At 37.0% G+C, this 18,048-nt stretch overlaps 8 protein-coding genes across 8 annotated transcripts; 4 read left to right on the top strand and 4 right to left on the bottom strand.

Annotated features, from left to right (window-relative positions):
- The first annotated feature begins 3,519 nt into the window (after positions 1–3,519).
- On the top strand, positions 3,520–4,729 carry LOC659310 (uncharacterized protein). The gene is made up of 3 exons (XM_965627.4): positions 3,520–3,777; positions 3,828–4,037; positions 4,087–4,729. The coding sequence occupies exons 1-3, from the start codon at positions 3,642–3,644 to the stop codon at positions 4,635–4,637; spliced, it is 897 nt and encodes a 298-aa protein (XP_970720.1). The 5' UTR covers positions 3,520–3,641; the 3' UTR covers positions 4,638–4,729.
- Positions 4,730–4,862: 133 nt separating this feature from the next.
- On the bottom strand, positions 4,863–6,937 carry RASSF8 (Ras association domain family member 8). Its single transcript, XM_008193349.3, has 7 exons — positions 6,741–6,937; positions 6,612–6,689; positions 6,449–6,559; positions 5,963–6,397; positions 5,797–5,913; positions 5,436–5,750; positions 4,863–5,391 (listed from the first exon to the last, which is right to left on the bottom strand). The coding sequence occupies exons 2-7, from the start codon at positions 6,681–6,683 to the stop codon at positions 5,164–5,166; spliced, it is 1,278 nt and encodes a 425-aa protein (XP_008191571.1). The 5' UTR covers positions 6,684–6,689; positions 6,741–6,937; the 3' UTR covers positions 4,863–5,163.
- Positions 6,938–7,464: 527 nt separating this feature from the next.
- On the top strand, positions 7,465–8,759 carry LOC659164 (thymidylate synthase). The gene is made up of 3 exons (XM_008193348.3): positions 7,465–7,619; positions 7,667–8,441; positions 8,491–8,759. The coding sequence occupies exons 1-3, from the start codon at positions 7,612–7,614 to the stop codon at positions 8,698–8,700; spliced, it is 993 nt and encodes a 330-aa protein (XP_008191570.1). The 5' UTR covers positions 7,465–7,611; the 3' UTR covers positions 8,701–8,759.
- Positions 8,760–8,844: 85 nt separating this feature from the next.
- On the bottom strand, positions 8,845–10,941 carry LOC659084 (uncharacterized protein). The gene is made up of 6 exons (XM_965416.4): positions 10,572–10,941; positions 9,906–10,057; positions 9,619–9,857; positions 9,473–9,569; positions 9,166–9,421; positions 8,845–9,117 (listed from the first exon to the last, which is right to left on the bottom strand). The coding sequence occupies exons 1-6, from the start codon at positions 10,639–10,641 to the stop codon at positions 8,870–8,872; spliced, it is 1,062 nt and encodes a 353-aa protein (XP_970509.1). The 5' UTR covers positions 10,642–10,941; the 3' UTR covers positions 8,845–8,869.
- A 495-nt stretch (positions 10,942–11,436) lies between these two features.
- On the top strand, positions 11,437–12,755 carry LOC103312522 (slit homolog 1 protein). The gene is made up of 2 exons (XM_008193347.3): positions 11,437–11,593; positions 11,730–12,755. The coding sequence occupies exon 2, from the start codon at positions 11,738–11,740 to the stop codon at positions 12,680–12,682; it is 945 nt and encodes a 314-aa protein (XP_008191569.1). The 5' UTR covers positions 11,437–11,593; positions 11,730–11,737; the 3' UTR covers positions 12,683–12,755.
- LOC658931 (ubiquinol-cytochrome c reductase, complex III subunit VII) lies at positions 12,749–13,342 on the bottom strand. Its single transcript, XM_965278.4, has 3 exons — positions 13,209–13,342; positions 12,939–13,092; positions 12,749–12,882 (listed from the first exon to the last, which is right to left on the bottom strand). Exons 2-3 carry the CDS (start codon positions 13,090–13,092, stop codon positions 12,788–12,790), a joined length of 249 nt encoding a protein of 82 aa, XP_970371.1. The 5' UTR covers positions 13,209–13,342; the 3' UTR covers positions 12,749–12,787.
- Positions 13,343–13,390: 48 nt separating this feature from the next.
- Positions 13,391–14,561, top strand: Dnz1 (DNZDHHC/NEW1 zinc finger protein 11). Its single transcript, XM_015979115.2, is given in 4 exon segments — positions 13,391–13,531; positions 13,579–13,774; positions 13,776–14,053; positions 14,177–14,561. Coding segments are annotated over 4 exon segments (849 nt in total). The 5' UTR covers positions 13,391–13,418; the 3' UTR covers positions 14,439–14,561.
- Positions 14,562–14,585: 24 nt separating this feature from the next.
- On the bottom strand, positions 14,586–18,012 carry Tnpo-SR (Transportin-Serine/Arginine rich). Its single transcript, XM_965145.4, has 6 exons — positions 17,770–18,012; positions 17,360–17,715; positions 16,246–17,163; positions 15,664–16,196; positions 14,754–15,579; positions 14,586–14,696 (listed from the first exon to the last, which is right to left on the bottom strand). Exons 1-6 carry the CDS (start codon positions 17,884–17,886, stop codon positions 14,636–14,638), a joined length of 2,811 nt encoding a protein of 936 aa, XP_970238.1. The 5' UTR covers positions 17,887–18,012; the 3' UTR covers positions 14,586–14,635.
- Positions 18,013–18,048: the final 36 nt, after the last annotated feature.

Raw genomic sequence — 18,048 nt, forward strand, 5'->3', positions numbered from 1 at the left:
TTGAAAATGAGCAGAATCAGTTAGATGGAGGTCAATTATATCTCTTGCAGCATCAATTTATCAGGATCTTGTGGCCGCTAAAGGTTAAGCGTGAGATACATACAAGAGGAGTTATTAACTTGGACGCAGAGAGAATCTTTTCGCTTTTGGGGGAGACGAGCTTGTCATAATATATCAATTACGGCCGTGTAAATAGTGTTGAGTTGCATGTGCTGAAAGTTTCATGAATTCATGCCTGAAATATTGAGGCGACATGTAACGTAAGATGAACACTTGAGCGAAACTCGCTGGTTTAACAACCACGATCTAAATAAATAAAAATGCTTTTTTTACATAAAATTATTACCTTTTGCGACACACAAGATTAAAACTATAAATTTTGTAATTCATTCAAAAACTTTTCGATTTTCGAAATAATTTAATAATTTTTTTATTCGGTTTTTTAGGCTTTTTTTACAAAATAATTGTAATTGTCTCAAGTAAAATTTACACGTAATTATCTCAAGTTTTTTGCTGCCAATTTAATGTCGTAGAAATAAAAATTTTCAAACATTATGCGTTTCAATTAGTATTTAGAAACACCATTCAAACTTGCTGAAAAGCACTCAAAACCAAGTACTTAATTAAAAATTTTGATTATTTTCGGGAAACACTGATTTACATGAAAATGACGCAAGTATTTAATAATTTATAATCTTGTCAGTTTAATTAAATTTCGCCTAACACCTGTTGTAATTATGAGTGACACTGACGGTCAGTTAAAGCCAAAGAAACGTAAAACTTTTATCATAATTGTTCCGTCCTTATATTAAATTTTAGTGCCCGTAAGTACACTGATAACATTTGCATATAAATACGGTCCAAATACTAAAACACTGAACTGATAAAATGATGAAAATTGCCATTTTCCTAGCATTGGCCCTCCTTGTAACTTGTCATGGTGATGGTAAGTCTTGAATAGTTTCAAATTCGTGTTTAATTTTCTTTCAAGAGACAAACACAAGGGTTGAGAGGGCCACCAAGCCTCTCCTCTGCCAGTTTATCGATTATTTAGATCATTTTTACTACAGTTTGAACGAAAAAATCGTTTATTTGCTCGAAGTTGATGCACTGGGAACTGTTATACATATTGAAAATTGGGTTCGTGACTTCATCGAGACCGCTGTTCGCTTCATTTTCGCAATCAGGGAAAGTGTGATTGTTGTAATCACCCGTTTTGTTGTGGCAGTTGTAAATCTGGCCTTCCTTTTTATTAAAATCATTCGCAGCATTTTGGATTATTTGCCCGAAAGTCTTTTTTGTTAAAATAATATAACAGTGCAATGGTGTGTTTTATTGCTCCTCCAACTTCCCTCATAATTCCAAGATTAGGTTTTAATCTAATTTGAACGAATGAACAGTTGGGTTTGCCCCAAAGGCAAATTATGAGGAATGTGTTTTTTGTGCGTTTCAATGATTCAAACCGTTGGTTTTATTAATGAATTCAATTTCACGTTTGAAAGTCAACAAAGCACATGAGTGTGTATTTATTTTAACCAAGAAATTATTCTCTTTTGGTGAACAAATAACACTTGAGGCTTCGCAAATACTGAATAAAATTTCGAGCAAAAAATAGTTATTTTTATTAATCGGCAATTATTTTACGGAGAAAATTGCGCTATTTATTTGATCACCTTTGTGTTTTGTTGCATAATGAGAGACTGCACTGGGGAGCATTCTGTTACAAATAAATAATGATCTGTTTTCGGAAATAGTTTTTTTATTTGAAAACGTAATGTTTGTATTGCATATAAAAATCGTGTCAACACAATTAGTCACGAAAAATGGTTTTAATGAAAACAAAAAATATTTTCAGCATATTTTACTGAAGTTTTTTAATAAAAATGCAAACGAGTCTTTAAACATTACATATTTATGTTTTTGTTATTTTTAAATTCAAGTTTAACAAAAGAGTAATTAAATTCCGGGTTTTTTCGGTCAATTTTGAGTAAACTTCAAACAGTGTAACAATAAACGCTGTTTAGAAAATTCATTCAACAGTCACTCAAAGGATTTCAATTAATTTTAATCGATCATTTTTCTATGGGAACTAAATTAAAGTAAAACAAGCTGCTAAAGACTTAAGATTTATGACGCTGTCGCGTTTTCTTCAAGTTATTTTCCCCACGTTTTTCGCCTAATTATTCTTCACTTCACGAATGGCAATTGATTTTTGGTCAAACATCGAAAACATGAAACTTACAAGTTGCTAAAATTCCTTGGGCCTCTAACACAACTGGTTGCAGATCAACAGGCGTTTCAGGATGTTGCTGAAACTCTTTATCCTTCCAAGGCGCCTACATGTGTTGGAGGGGGTTGGGCCACCACCATTGGCTGCTCCCACGTTTCCTCCATAATTATATTGTTACAATATTTTGATTTATTTAGCGCAAACCAGCTATTACGACTTCAGATTTCGCTGACCGACTGGAATTAGCTCAAGCGTCACGTTTCAAACTTAAGAAATTAATTGCAACTTTTCATTAAGTTCAATAAAGCCACAAAAGATTAAATCGGACGTTTCCTACAAAAGGATTTTTCTTTATGACTTGAGCCTGATTTATTTGAAACGTCCGCCTTGTGTCGACATTTTTAAGGTTACTAGAGACATTCTTCTGTCCGGAATACTGACAAGTTGCGAAAATTTCGACGGAAATTGGAAATTATTCGTCGTGTCTTTATGGCGGAGGCGCCGGGTTTAGCTCTAATATCTCGCAGACATTGACCATGCTTGTTTTTTTAAATTTATTTTCTTCTATTTATTTGCCAACAACTGGGGTGTTGAGTGTAGCCCCAAAATTACATTTTTTTAATTTATATTTACTGAACGGACCTAAAGTTTAGGAACATTATTTTTAAATTTAAAACATGGAATGCTCACTTTTTTGCATGTTTAACTTTTTATTCACATGCATGTTAAAACTTGGGAGATAAAAATCATTTTAGTTCCAATAAAACTCCTATTATTAAAACTCATACTTTGTATGAGCATTTGTGCATCAATATTTTATGCAAGAGAACATTAAACTTTAGTTAATATAAATTAATTTTTGTGGTACATTTGATTCCCGCAAGTGGTTGATGGTAATAATTAATAACAGAGTAACATAATTTTTTCTTGCTCCTTAACGAAAAAGTGCTGAAACTCTTTGAAAATGGAAAAAATTGTCTTTTGCGGCCCAATTCGATAATTTTTTATTTTGAATTTTGCAAAATAAGTGAGTTTCAGACTGAAAAATGCACTGAAACCTTGAAAATAATGCAGTGGTGAGCTGAATTTAGTAGTTTTTGTGCAAAAAAAAAGTTAAATTTGTGATAATTTTTTTATTATTACACAAATTTAGTGATTTTTTTAGGAGATCAAAGACGAAATTTGGCAAGAATTTAGTTTTTTTGATTATTTATTAAGCAGAACCGGTGCAGTTAGGCCTTAGACAAAATGGTCGTGTAAAAAATTGAGTTTGGCGCGTATCCGTCCTGGGGTTTTTTTCTCCGTGAAAATCGGTAAACAGCGATTGATGTCAAAAATGGTGGCTTATGTTTGAAATATGTGAAGCTGAAGTAAACCTTTAACCTTTTTGTAACTTTCCCCGTTGAAAATCATGTTGAACCAAGTGTCCGTCGAGGCCGTTTATTCCGCCACGTACGTAGAGAACTATTTGGATTGCGTTGAGAACCTCCCCGATGAACTCCAACGCCTAATCTCCAGGATGCGAGAACTCGACGTCTGTTACTTGGGTAAACTTTGCTATTTTCATCCAAAAACCGGCCTCAAGCCGCCCTTTCAGCCCGCGTGCGTGAAGCCGCATACCAGACCGAGAACTGGAAAAAAATCGGTAACGATAACCCCGCCAAAAAGGCCCGGGGCTTCGCCCGCATGCAGCAAGCCCTGATCGCAGCCCAGGAACTGGGCGACGAGAAAATGAACCTCTTGCAGTCAATTCTGGACAAGATTGAGATCAAGACGCGCTTGTTGGACCAGGACTTCAAAAATTTAGGTACTTTTCGTATTTTTTTAATTTACACCATGTCAAACGCGATTGCTAGATTTTGGTAAAGACGAGACGACTCAACTCGAAAACAAGGAGCAACAGCCCCCTAATAACAACAGCAGTAGTGCGGGTTTGGTCGAGAGGCCTCCAAAGAGGGCGCGGCGCACCCGTCATGACACTTTCTCAGGCTTGGAGTCGAATCATAATGATTCAGCCCCAGTGGAGCACGTTTTGAGGAGCCAGGTGCCGTCCACGGCCAACTCGACGAAGAAGAGTGGGACTGGGAAGAAGAAGAAGCGCAAATCGAAGCAAGTGCAAGCACAGAGAGAGGAATCTCCGCCAAGGGAGGAAGAGCCGATTATTGATCCCGATGAGCCCACTTATTGTCTCTGTGATCAAATTTCTTACGGTGAAATGATTATGTGCGACAATGATTTGTGTCCAATCGAGTGGTTCCACTTTTCTTGCGTTACTTTAACCACCAAACCGAAAGGTAAATGGTATTGTCCAAAGTGTAGAGGTGATAGACCCAATGTTATGAAACCCAAGGCGCAATTTTTAAGAGAACTCGAAAAGTATAATAAGGATAAAGAGGAGAAAACATAAGTTTATTGGTGTGTGCATTTTACAGTTCTTACATAGCAATTAAATATAATTTCATAGAATGTTTTAAAATAATAAATATGTCTAACATCTCAGTGTCTGGTAATGTTAACCTAACCAGGAACCTCGAAAAATCCTGATAAAAGAAAACCAAAAATTCCTAAATCCTCCAAACCCGCCAACTTGCAATTTCTAAATTAAAGGGAAAAAAGAAGAAGAAAAACGCAATTTAATATTTTTGTGTGTATTTTACATTTCCGACATAGCAATTAAATATAATTTTAATATTTTAAAATAATAAATATATCTAACATCATTTCTTTATCATAATCCTGTGTGATGCAACTACACACAATATGGCAGTGTAAAATAAAATAAAGTAACAAAAATGTGTAAGTAAAAAATCATCCAATCACCTAACAATAAATAACACTTTTTATAATTTAAAATGGCGTCAATACAAACTATCAGACTTGAAAATCAAACACGCCTAGACTGAGGTAAGCTAAACAAAATGACTACAATTTTATTAGACCCAAACTCCATGCGGGTTTTTATTGGTTGGTACAGCATTTTCCAATTGTCGAGGCGAACCAATCATTTTTCGGGTACTTCCCTTATTAGGACCTTCCAAAATCGCTCGTAAATCCTCAGGTGGCGCTATAGTCAAACTTTGTAAATTCGCCTCTTTCATTTCAGTCACAAGCAATTCCACTTGTTTTTTCTTTTCGATTATTGCCGTCTCAAGTGCGGCAACCTAAAAAACAATAAATTATCAAACAGAGGGATAAAACCACTCACTTCTTTTTTGAGCGTTTCGGCAGTCAGGTGATGCAATTCAGTGCTCTGTTTTGCCAACTCGATATCTCTCTGTAACCGCTCCATTTCGACTAGGAGACTTTTTTCCATTTGTTTGCGTGATTCAGAACGACGCGATAAAGCTCTTTGTTCGATTTGTAACTCGTCCATTACTAAACGAATTTTATTTTTGCACTGCAAAAGTTCAGTTTCGCAATTTGCAAGCTTTGATCTCAAGAGAGTTATTTCGGATTTGAGCGTTTTCTCTTGCTGTTTCACTATTTCGCATTCTTCCTCAATGTAATGCAATGCCTGAATCTAGGGACAATTTTTTATTATTGAAAATTTATTATTTGAAACAAACCTGGTCTTGATTTAATTTCGTAGCATTAGTCATTGCGAGAATTTCCTGCGAAATGTATTCTAATTGCATTTGTTTTTCCCGTTCTTTACTCTCCCAAAACACAATTTCGGCATCAAACTACAAAAAAATAATTTCTAATAAGAATTAATTAAATTAATTGTGGCACCTTTGTTAGGTCTGCTTGCTGATTGGACAATTTCTCCCTCTGGTAATTAATAAGCGCGATTAATTCCCTATACTGGGCATTGTAGAGTACAGACTCCTGTAATTTGTGTGTTTTGTTTGACTCTTGTAGGATATTTTTTTTGGGGGGCGGCGGATCGCGGTAAGGGGGCGGTGCCGGTGGGTGGATTCTATGACTAGGAGATTCGGATTTTTTGGGTGAATTTTGAGATTCGCGCACTTGTAGTGTTTTTACATGCGGTACACCTTTCACAACGCCTACTTGTGACTTCTCGGTGTGTTTTTGTGGTGATTCCACTATGATATTAGCTGATGATGATGATGTTTTTGGTTTGGTTGTTGGTGTCATGGGTTTGCTTTCGCTCCATTGGAGGATGAATTGGACGTCGTTTGAGTACTCACCCCATTTCATCAAAATCTGCGTGTTTATTATTTTTTTTAATTTTTTTTGGGGGGTGGGTTTACAAACCTTGAGGGGGTTTTCATTGGGGGCCAACTGTCGTTCGTTGTTCCTCCACCGTTCGATAAGTGTGAATCGGCCTGACTTACCCGTGGCGTGAGCTAAAGCAAACACTACATCCTGCAATTTGACAAGTGTGAGAAATTATCAAATGGGGGGCGTCAGGGGGTACCTGACACGTTGTCGTCTCAGTCACCCCACACACTATCCGTTGGATTCCCTCGACCCAAACTTTTAACTCCATATTGCACTACAAAAACTATTTTATTCACAATTATCCTCACACAATTATCGCACTCACCTAATTCCAGGTTTTGGCATTTTGATCAATCGAAGCACGGTGGTAACAAACCCCGAGTTTACGTAACTAAATTAAAGCGACGTTTATTCAAAATTTGCATTTTTTTACATGTTTTGGGGCAAAAATGTGCAATTTATTTTTATTTATAAACGTCAAATATTTTTTACTCTTGTCACTTGCCACCAACCCAACGGGTCAAAAGCACCAAACCCGCCAACTTGATTCAAAGTGAAAGAAAAGTCGCGTAATAGTTGTGTCTTTTTGTGCCAATTTTTAGACTTTTCCAAGTGTTTAGTGCCGATAAAGTGGGGAAAGTATGTGCGTAAGTTGCAATTTTCTCACATTTTTGTCTATTGAGCGGTAAACTTCTTGAAATATTGTCATCGAAACGTAACCAAAAGATAACTCAAATACGAAAAATCCTAACAGACTATTAAGTTGCGGGTTTTTCACCGATTTTTCAGTCAAAAAGGTGGAATTTCTCACCTTTGACTGAAAATTTATGATTATTGATTATTTTTTCATACCACTAAGACCAAAAATCCCTAATTTGATCAAACCCGCCAACTTGTTTTAAATTGAAAGAAAAGTCTCGTAATAATCGTGGGCTTTGGTGTTGATTCCTAAACTTTTCCAAGTGTTTACAAGTGTTTAGTGACGGAAAATTGGAGAAAATGTTTGCGTAAGTTTTCTTTTTGTCTATTACTTGTGAAAATAAAAAAAATTAAAGCGGAAACCTAACCAAAAAAATTCTTTTTTACTGCACCGACGCCAACTAGTCCAAATTGGCGGGAAAGTTCCGCATCAAATCCTAAGTTTAGTGTGTGTTTTTTCTAAATTTCCGTGTGTTTAGTGTTGTTAAACCGTGAAAATGTTATCGTAAGTATTGAATTTTCGCATACAATCCACCAAAATTCGCACATTAGCTCTCCAATCAAACCTAACCAAACCGACGACTCAAACAAGGAAAACATCTCTGATAACCCCTTAAATATCGGAGACACGTGTCGCGACACCAAAACCAGTAGTTTGCCCCTTGAGCAAGAACACGAAGAGTACCAATACCTGAGCCACATTAAACTAATCATCGATAAGGGTGTAAAAAAAAGTGACCGCACCGGTGTTGGCACTTTTTCGATTTTTGGAGCCCAAATGCGCTACTCCCTCCGCGACAATGTCTTCCCTCTGTTGACCACGAAACGTGTGTTCTGGCGCGGAGTCGTTGAGGAGTTGCTTTGGTTCATCAAAGGCTCAACGAACGCAAACGAATTAAAAGAGAAAAATGTGCATATTTGGGATGCGAACAGCACACGAGAGTTTCTCGATTCTGTGGGGCTCAATGAGCGCGAGGAGGGCGATCTGGGACCGGTTTATGGTTTCCAGTGGCGCCACTTTGGGGCCGAGTACAAGGGGATGCACTGGGATTACGCCAATCAAGGGATTGACCAATTGGCTCATGTTATCGAAACAATTCGTAATAAACCCAACGATAGGAGAATCATAATGTGTGCGTGGAATCCAGTGGATATTCCCGAAATGGCCCTCCCGCCTTGTCACTGCCTCGTGCAGTTTTTTGTGGCAAATGGGGAATTGTCGTGTTTGTTGTACCAAAGGTCGGCTGATATGGGGCTGGGGGTGCCGTTCAATATTGCAAGTTATTCCTTGTTGACGTATATGATTGCACATGTTACAGGATTGAAGGTTTTTATTGGCTCAAAGTTGCGTCAAATTTTTTAGTTAGTTATTTTAGCCCGGGGAATTTATTCATACGTTAGGGGACAGTCATGTCTACTTGAATCATGTCGAACCGTTGCAAGAACAATTAAAGAGGACACCAAGGCCGTTTCCAACATTAAAAATCAAAAGACAAGTTTCCAGTATTGAGGATTTTGTTTTTGATGATTTTGAGTTGAGTGGGTACGAGCCCCATCCCAAATTGAGTATGCCGATGGCTGTTTGAAGTAAAAATATGTGTTTAATGTACTTATCTGTTTATCAAATATACGTCATTTTTTTATTTTTGTGAAAATATTATTCCGCATAAATCCTGTCCTAGAGGTCGTCACAAACTTTGTTTCGTTATTTTTTTTAATAACACACATCATTTTAACAAAAACATTTTATTTAAACTATTCTCGCATGTCTAGCGCCACGTTAAAGTGCCCCATTTTGCACTTGTTCACACCTAGCTTCACATTCAAATTCTCACAATTACTGTTATTATTATCTTTCATAAGGTCAGAGGCCATTATACCGCCTATGGTACTAATGGTGCCAACACCTTCACTTGCATAATCTGGTAAAATTCTCTTGTATAATTTTCTAGCCGCAAATTGCAACAAAACCATTTCAGCCAACATTAGTGTATTATGAATTACTAAAAGAAAAAATTGTAATAATTACGAGGCAATAAAAAAATAATTACAATTTCCATAAACTGTCGGTGTTATTGGTGGTCGACACGGCAAAATATCAATCATAACTAGTCCTCTAGTGGCAGCTCCTTGCATTTTTGCTAAAACTAGGACTAACTGAAGGACGATAAATTTCGAAGGCATTAAATATTCGTCCCCTAGGAAGCCTTTAAGGAGGTTGATTGTCATCGCCATGCCCCAAACCCCGAATAATATCGAAATTATTATCACTGGCTGCAAGTACATGTAATTGACTTGATACAAACTCTGGAATTTTTAATATAGTTCGAACAGTTTGTGCGTTTCTTGATTAAATACCTCACGTTCGGCCCACATCACTAAAAGGACCAAATAAACCAATCCTTGAACGACTGGTAATTGCAAAACGAGTAATCGTAACCGCTGAATTGTATTCCTGTAAAAAAAAATCGTAAAGATTGGCTTTAATCGAATTACAACTTTACTTTGTGACTTCAATCGGCGGTAAAAAGAAGCAACAAGGCCAACAACAACACGGCATTACTCTCAAATTTAAACTTCCGGGTTTGACTTTGCGAATTAGCTCGGCTTCGCCTCCACAATACGCCACAAAAAGACAAAATAATTGATACATTCCTGCCATAAAAGCACCCTGGGTTATGGCTTCGCTTAAAAGGTGGGCCCGAGGGACCAAAATTGCAAAATAAGTCACTAGAGCTACAACCTACAACCAAAATTATTCGTCTGAAAAAAACCATTTGTATAAATATACCGGATAAACACCGATGACGAAGGCTGAATATGTTTTTACTCGAGACGAGGAATTTTTTATTATGTATTGGAGAGTATCGATGAACATTACTAAAACTAACACAACTGCCAACGTTCCCAGGGTTACTAGAGTCACCCCGTAGACATTTGTGGCTGAAATAAAAATTTTAATTAATTAAAAAAAAATTAACCCGCCACTGGTCGCACTGCCAGTGACAGTTTCCATAGTAACTCGATTGTTATTTTTGAATTTAGCGTGTCGGTCGACTCGTCAAGGATGGGAGAAGGGTAAATGAATAGCGTGTGTGCAATATTTGATTGCTCAATTTTGGGGAAATCTATTAAAAGAAACGACCGGTTAAGAGTTGCACAACACGTTTGCATTTTTCGGATTCGCGATATCTTGTGTTTTCCCCGTTTTACATAATAATATTTATGTAACGTGGAAGATGTGGAGGAAAAAAACGGATATATGTAGCACGACCGGAGAGAAAACAAGGTGAAAGTCAAAAAAAGTCAAAGAAAAGTTTTAATTTCAGTTTCTTGGGTGTTGCGTAATCGAAATGTGGATCATGACGGTCAGTACAGTAATTAATATGGTGTGTTCCTGTTATTATTTGAAATGTCTTGGGGAAAAGTGGACCGGATGGTTTGTTGGAATTTTTACCTGATAGGTATTCCGGGATTGATGGTATATCCAAAGAGGCACACGTTAAATTTTTGTTGAAAAAATCCATTTTTTTTTCGTTGCTTATCACTCACTTATCGATAATTATTTCACTTTCTTTGTCATTTTAGTTGGTTTATTCAACAGTTTGTATAAATTTAAAGTCGCATGTCTGTGTTATTGACGCAATTTTACTAATACCATGCCAATGAATGGACTGAGGTATACATTCCACCAACTGAAAGACAAGAGGGGGTCGCACGCCAACTTTCTTAAAGTTACATTAAATATTGAGCAACTTTGTCAATGACTGCACCACAACATTTATGCGAAATGACCTTACAAGAAAGCCATTTTATCACCGACAAAATTCAAGATATGCAAAAATAAATATGCACAGAAAACGTTTTGTTAAAAAATTAAACTCACGTTTTGTTCGAAATATTTTCTGTTAATACAAGAAAAATTCATTAAAAATTAAATTGTACAATTAAAATTGTATTTAAATGACGAATTGTTTCTTTTTTTGTTAATTTTTTTTTCACATTAAAGCTATTACAGTATATGAAAGTATATTTTTAACAAATCTCAAAAACTGATAGGTAATCACAGAATTCAGTGTTTATTGCTTTAAGTTTAAACAAGTTAGTTTGTTAAATATCTAACTATTAGCTATTACTTTTGTATTTTGATTTTTTTAACATGTTTGATTAAAAAAAATCAGTGATCCTTATTAAATTAATTAATTACGTCTCTTTTAATTATAATGAACACAATTAGAAGAAAAAATTATATCTTATCGTCTGAAAAGATATTATCTCACCACTTTAAGAAAAATCTTACCGTTTTTCTACCTATATATCAAATCGATTTGTAAACATTTAAGATTAGAAACATCGCAGGTATCTAAAAGTCTGTAAACACCATCCAAGTTTCAATAACTTGAATCGATAAGATAAATCGTACGTAATTCAAGGAACGAGTTAGGTTCCCAACGCACCGAAAAAGCCACAAAAATTGAAGTAAGTACAAAGCCATTTATTCAATTATAATAATGAAATACTGTCTTGAATTTCAAAGAAAACGATTGTGAATTGATTAAAAAAATAATTATCACGTGTGGCTGTGTGAAAAAACCTTATCGTGAATTTTTTCCAGGTGATAAAATGATTGTGCTTTTAATTCTAATTTTGGAAGTAGTGACCATAGTCCAAGGCGGGTGCCCCATCCGTTGTACTTGCACCCAAAACTCAATAACTTGTGTCCAGTCAAGTCTAGAGTACGTGCCTTATTTCGAAAGTCTGGATAACAACCCCGTCATAATCGACCTTTCGGGGAACCCCATAACATTAATCGACATCGACGATTTCAGCTTTGATAAAAGCGACCAAGTCAAAGAGATTTATCTAAACAGTACCTCCTTAAGCATTATTGACGATCACGCCTTTGACGAGCTTGAAAACTTGCAAGAACTCTACCTCAGCGATAATTTATTGCACTATTTCCCCGAAGAAATCATTCGGAGTAACGAGAACATGGTGCTATTGGACTTGTCGAGTAATTATTTTGCCGAAATGCCCAAAATTCAGTCCAAGAGTTTGGAGGTTTTGGCGATTGCTAATTCGCGAATTGAACGGATTGGTGATGACGCTTTGGACGCGTTACCAAATTTGCGCATCTTGCTTTTGCAACAGAATAACTTGAAGAGTGTTAATCCGGTGATTTTCTCGGGGATGAATAATTTGTTTTTTGTGGGGCTGGCCCACAATCCGTGGCTGTGTGATTGCAAGACGGTTGAATTATTCGAGTTTCTGATAAGTAAACGGTTTGTTGATGTTACGGAACCGGTGCGGTGCCAAAACGAGAAGAAAATTTTCGTGGAATTGGGCGGAAAATGCGCCGATTTCAACGTTACAAAGCCGAGTAACGAAATTATAGTGACGACCGAATTTGACAATGATTTTTACTACGCTTTGATGCTTTTTGTTGCGATTATTACGAGTCTGGTTTTGGGGGCGACTTGCGGCACTTGTATCACGTACAAATTCCTGACTAGGAGTGTGAAGATGAGCGAGAGTAAAAATGCGCTGCTTTACGACTTGAGGGTTTAAGTCACTTTTGTATAAATATTTTTTTTATTTTTCTAACTGTTTTAAGTTATGTAAATAAATGATGGGTTTCTAATAGTTGCTATTTATTGACTAAATTTTTACAAATTATTGATCATTTTCGTAATCAGCTGGGTTTTTTCGCATCAGTCGGTGGTGTTCTTTTTCAACTTGGTCGTAGATCACGTAACCCATAAGAAGGGCTGGAAATAACAATTACTCAATTAACTTACACATTTTTTAATTCAAATTCACTTACGAGGTACAACGTATAAGATCTCGTCCTTGATGCGTCTCAAACTGTTTGGAACTCCGTGTGAGAGAATGCCAGAGAAGGCCTTAAGTTCAAATGGTGATAGTCGGTACGTGATGATTCCGCGCAGTTTATATAATTGACCAAAACCGTGCCCCATCTGCAAATGAGGTTACATTACATAATCACCTGTCTAAGACACAGTTAATTAATCGATCGTTAAAATGGTAAAAAAGGGAGGAAAAATTGATAAATTATGTGAAAATATATTCTTACTTTATTAATTTGAGTTGGATCAAGTTGGCTTAATTACTGCTTGATTTAACCTCGAACTGTCACTTTGACAACTGACAGCAAAACTGTCAATTGTGAATTGTCACCCGTGTGTGAAAACAACAAATCAGAAAATCTGGAATTTCTTCGAGTCGATAAATATGTGGTTAAAGACGGTTTAAAAAAATGTAAACTAAATATAAAAGCGAAACCATGTTTCTGAAAGACCCTTGCGGTGTTTGTTGCATTTTAATAACTTATGTTTCGGTTTTTTACGCCGATTATGTTATAGTTAAATGGGTGGTGTTGCAATCGATGGTTAATAGGTAAATTGGGTAAAGTTAAGTTGCAATGGTCCAGTGATTTGTTTCAGTTTATGGGGTTCCTTCAATGTGGTCATGTTCAATACTGTAATTTTATTCCTGTGTATGGCCCACTTTCGGGCTGTTTTCACAGACCCTGGAACTTTGCCTTTGTTTCCCAGTAAATTGGACTTTTCCGATATGCATTCCTCTGAGTCTGGTATTACATGGCAAAGATTTAGGCCTCCTTTTAACAAAAATAATTCTAGGCTGTGATTATGTTGATTGGACGGTTTGCACACGTTGCGAAATTTACAGGCCCCCAAGGGCGCATCATTGCCGCATTTGCAGGCGGTGTATTCGAAGAATGGACCATCATTGTCCTTGGATTAATAATTGTGTGGGCGAACGCAACCAAAAGTATTTCCTTCAGTTTCTTATTTATGTCGGAGTATTATCTGTTTATGCAATAGTATTGGTCAGTGTTTCGTGGATAACGGAGTGTAAAGACTGCAGTCAGGAAATTCCAATCAAGCAGGCCAGAATGTACGAATCAACCTTAGATAATTTTTTCGTTGATCGCTTTTTATTAATCATTTAAAATAGAGTGGTCAACAAAAAAATGTCCAAACAGTATTCGGCTTCATTAACCAATCAATTTTTTTGTAGAATGCATTCAGTAGTTCTGCTACTGATAAGCGCCCTGTTTGGCATGTTCGTTTCTGCGATTCTTGTGGACCAAATCCAAGCCATTGTAACAGACGAGACGGCTGTAGAACACGTACAAAACCAAGGTCCTTATCGCCCCCATAAACCAAAAATGACACTTCTGAGCGATGTTTTTGGACGCGAGCACCCTCTTTTGTGGCTTTTGCCTTGTTCTTCCACCAAGCGAAAACTCGATACTCCTTTAATTAATCATCATGTTTAATTGCCTCGATTTTATATTGAATTGAACTTTTCTAGTCTTAATTTAGGGTGAAGTTATAAGGAACAATCTTTTACATGACGTATTATTTTGCTTTTTATTTTTATTAAAATATGGAAAACAGGAGCAAGGACTATGATTTACAAACCCTGAAAGTACATACGTATATTATCTCAAAATAGCACTATAATCATACAGTTTTAACGGTAAAACCTAGTCAAATCTTTCAGAGCGTGTGTGACTGACTTTGACGTGTCTGACCTGAAAAAATAAAGAAAAATTAATATTTCCCCCTTGATATTGCTATTTTCCAGTCACCTAGTCATTGAAGCATGTATATCGTTCAATTGTTGAGGAGTGGCTGACATGATCCCCCCGTTACTTTCCTTCGGTAACGTGTCTAAACCATTGGCTAACCATTTACTTGTCGCTTCTCTGTCAAATTCTAACAATTCGACAAAAACATCCGCAACCTCACTCAACATATACGAATGTAAATAAAAAACACAAGCATGAAGCAAATTCGTCACTAACTGTTGTCCATATTCATTTAAAATACTCGTAACGAGCACTTTCCTTTGTTCGAAATCAATTTGATTTTTACCACACTTTCCGGTATTAATCAGATCATAAAAAAACTTCATTACCGACGTATTCGCTTCTTTATGATCCAAAGTACACGCCATCAAACTACACTGTAGTATATGTACAAGTGCACCGCATTGTAAAATCGGTACTGGCGCTCTCTGCATTAATCTCGAACATAATCGAAAGAAATCATCCACGGTATCGGGATGATTCCTCAATCCGTTTTCTTCCTGAAGTAGTTGAAATGTGGGTTCGATGAAAGCTTGCAACATATCCAACAGGCCTTGGACGCAATTTGGATCTGTTGCGTATTCATCAACGAGTATACTTCCAACGTAGAGAAAACACGAATGTTTATAGGTTGCGTAAATTCGAACTATTTGACTGACTAAACTTTGCAAAAGCTCACAGACTTGTTGACTCACACAACGCAACATAAAACGAACGGAACGGCAACACCGCTCCATTATTCTCAGGTCGTTTTGGTACTTGTCGAACGTGCGCGAAAGGACAGGCCATACCTCCAAAATCACAGGCTTGCAAGGGTGCACCTGGCCTGAAAATTGCAACCAAAAATATTTCTATTTCGCCGAATAACAAAAAAATGGAAAAAAAATTATTCCTAGCTCTAAAAATTTACCTTCATAAAGCCTAACGTTGACATTCCGCAAAACCGACGACAATCTATCCAACCACAAAACCGGATCACTTTTAGTGCCCCTAACTGGCACCACATCCTGTTCTATAAGCTGACACAACGGATTCAATTGCATTGAACACAATTTTCGCATCGCATCGGTTAAATCACAATGTGGCATACAACCAACAATTGCAGCAACACCTTTAACTAATCCAATGACTGCATTATTCGTAATTGCAAACGTATCAACTTGTTGCAACAATTGTAACAAAACTGGGACATGTCGTGGCATGTGATCGTTGCAAGTTGCACAGATACTTTGTAAGGAAATTGCAGCAGCTGCACCAACACCGGCCTGTGGCAAACAACAGACCAAAAAATTCAAAATTGGATCAAGTGTATTTGGATGTTTTTCGATCCATTCGCATAATTCCCCCAATAACATGACTGAGGTGTATTTTACGGCGATATGTGTGGTTTCGGGGAGGGAAAGTATGGCTTCGACTACTTTCGGGACGACTTCGTTTTCACTCCTGCAAAAAAATCGAGTCAAAATCCGAACAAAAAGTTTTAAATACTTACGGCAAGACATTTTTGGCCACCGCTTGCATGATGAACAAGGCGGCTTCGCTGGAATCCCACGTAACACCTGGTGCTTGCAAATTGACAAACATTTGTCTAAAACAACTGCTACTTCCAACGATAAAAACAACGTCTTTGACCAAATCGGAGACTTTTAATCGAAAGTCTTTAAAATCGTCACCATCTTCGAGCAAGCCTTCATGATCCGGTTCCATTTGACAGTGTCTACATAACGCTGTGATTAATCTTTCAACGTACGGTCGAAACAATTCGGTCAATTCTTTACTATTCTTCTGATACAATTCCTCACTCAGGACGTACCATAAATTAAAGGTGATTTCGGCAACTTCGTATTCGTGATGTCCCACACAAATCAAAACTAAATCAAGCACTTTAATCGCATAATGAAACGATTTCGTGCTACAACTATTGATAATCTTCTCGAGAAACGATTCGGCTAGTTCGGTAAAAATCCGACAGTAATTAATCGACTTCTCTTGGTCTTCGTTTGCCACCGACAGGTGATAAACAATTTCCAAATTAATCACGTTATTGAACAAATATGTTTCGAGGATTTGTTGATTGTTGTTGTCTTCGAGGCATTGTAATAACGTGCAAATGCAATCAGAGGCGGCATCGTGTAACGAACCGGCCACACTTTGAGGTTTGTCGCCTTCTGGTTTATAGTTTAGAATTGAGAAAGCACGCGATATCACCACATTATTGGCAATATCATTTAGAGTGATTGCTCCAACTGACACCCAAGATGTGAAACAACGTAGAATTTTTACGTTGATTTGGACGTTTTCTTGCCAATTATTGCCGTAAGTGTTGGAACAATGAGTGAGGAAGTCGTTGACGGTGCCAGCGCACGATTTCAGGTCCTCCAGCATCACAATACGACGGTTTTCGCCCAACCTAAGTTAAATAAATAGAGGAAAATCCATTCACGAAAAAGTGCTGAGAAAATTCGGTTTTTGACCAAACATCAAGTCAATAAACTATTTCATATAATGAGTGACATAATATGTAATTTACAACATAGGAAAATAATAATTATTTTATTATGGAATACCAATGAGTTGTTAACCAACTTTTTTTAAATAAAACTTACCTAACAGACCGGCTTTCGAGTTCTTCCGGCAGAACGGTCAAAATCTCCAGCAAGGGCCACATATTAGTGGTTGTAAACCTATTAATCAAATCTAGAGCCGCCTGCTGCCATGTGGGCATCTGTAGAATCAAATCGGCCAAAGCTAGACACAACTGAGTCACAATAACAGTATTAGTGTCCTCATTAATTTGACTAATGTGCTCCAAAAGCGAATTTCGCAAAGATTCATGAGCTTCTGTTGGCAATTCGTGAAACGAGTGATGAATCTTCGTCCTCATTGTTTGTGCCCCAAAATAACATGATTCCAGATCACGTTTGTGGTGGAGCAGTTCGTCGGCGATTGTCCACGCATGGACCTAAAAAAACAGCTTACAATTTAGACAAAATAAAAAATTTACGGAAAAACCTACGGATTTTTGGAGCTCTCCGAGCCATTGCGAGGCTCTTTCTTTCTCGGTTGTGTTCGGATTGTTGTACAGAGCGGACACGGCCGCGTACACCAAGTTCAAACTCGGCTTAGAATCCATTTCTAAACGCAAATTGCCCCAATATCACATCATAAATGAGCAAAATTGTAAAAATACATTAAATACATTCGTAAACTGTCCACAAACGTCAAAAACAACAGCCAGAAAATGGATGTTACTAAATAACCATGATTGCCAACTTCCAATCCCGGCAACCAACAG

The sequence above is a fragment of the Tribolium castaneum genome, chromosome 9 (genome assembly GCF_031307605.1).
Source record: "Tribolium castaneum strain GA2 chromosome 9, icTriCast1.1, whole genome shotgun sequence".
Classification (NCBI taxonomy): domain Eukaryota; kingdom Metazoa; phylum Arthropoda; class Insecta; order Coleoptera; family Tenebrionidae; genus Tribolium; species Tribolium castaneum.

Bases quoted from the DNA above. Each gene is read 5' to 3' on its own strand.
- LOC658931 (XM_965278.4), bottom strand. From the start codon at position 13,092: ATGGGGCACGGTTTTGGTCAATTATATAAACTGCGCGGAATCATCACG. The intron at 12,883-12,938 runs GTAAGTGAATTT...TGTTATTTCCAG, and splicing joins GATCTTATACGTTGTACCTC to CCCTTCTTATGGGTTACGTG.
- LOC659084 (XM_965416.4), bottom strand. From the start codon at position 10,641: ATGGATTTTTTCAACAAAAATTTAACGTGTGCCTCTTTGGATATACCA. The intron at 10,058-10,571 runs GTAAAAATTCCA...TTTTTATTTCAG, and splicing joins AATCCCGGAATACCTATCAG to CCACAAATGTCTACGGGGTG. The intron at 9,570-9,618 runs GTAAAGTTGTAA...TTTTTTTTACAG, and splicing joins CCGCCGATTGAAGTCACAAA to GAATACAATTCAGCGGTTAC.
- LOC659164 (XM_008193348.3), top strand. The intron at 8,442-8,490 runs GTTTTTATTGGC...TAGTTATTTTAG, and splicing joins CACATGTTACAGGATTGAAG to CCCGGGGAATTTATTCATAC.
- LOC659310 (XM_965627.4), top strand. From the start codon at position 3,642: ATGTTGAACCAAGTGTCCGTCGAGGCCGTTTATTCCGCCACGTACGTA. The intron at 3,778-3,827 runs GTAAACTTTGCT...CCGCCCTTTCAG, and splicing joins ACTCGACGTCTGTTACTTGG to CCCGCGTGCGTGAAGCCGCA. The intron at 4,038-4,086 runs GTACTTTTCGTA...CGCGATTGCTAG, and splicing joins CCAGGACTTCAAAAATTTAG to ATTTTGGTAAAGACGAGACG.
- Tnpo-SR (XM_965145.4), bottom strand. From the start codon at position 17,886: ATGGATTCTAAGCCGAGTTTGAACTTGGTGTACGCGGCCGTGTCCGCT. The intron at 17,716-17,769 runs GTAGGTTTTTCC...CTGTTTTTTTAG, and splicing joins TCGGAGAGCTCCAAAAATCC to GTCCATGCGTGGACAATCGC. The intron at 17,164-17,359 runs GTAAGTTTTATT...TATTTAACTTAG, and splicing joins CTCGAAAGCCGGTCTGTTAG to GTTGGGCGAAAACCGTCGTA.
- RASSF8 (XM_008193349.3), bottom strand. From the start codon at position 6,683: ATGGAGTTAAAAGTTTGGGTCGAGGGAATCCAACGGATAGTGTGTGGG. The intron at 6,398-6,448 runs GTTTGTAAACCC...ATAAACACGCAG, and splicing joins CCAATGAAAACCCCCTCAAG to ATTTTGATGAAATGGGGTGA. The intron at 5,392-5,435 runs GTGAGTGGTTTT...ATTGTTTTTTAG, and splicing joins CCGAAACGCTCAAAAAAGAA to GTTGCCGCACTTGAGACGGC.
- LOC103312522 (XM_008193347.3), top strand. From the start codon at position 11,738: ATGATTGTGCTTTTAATTCTAATTTTGGAAGTAGTGACCATAGTCCAA.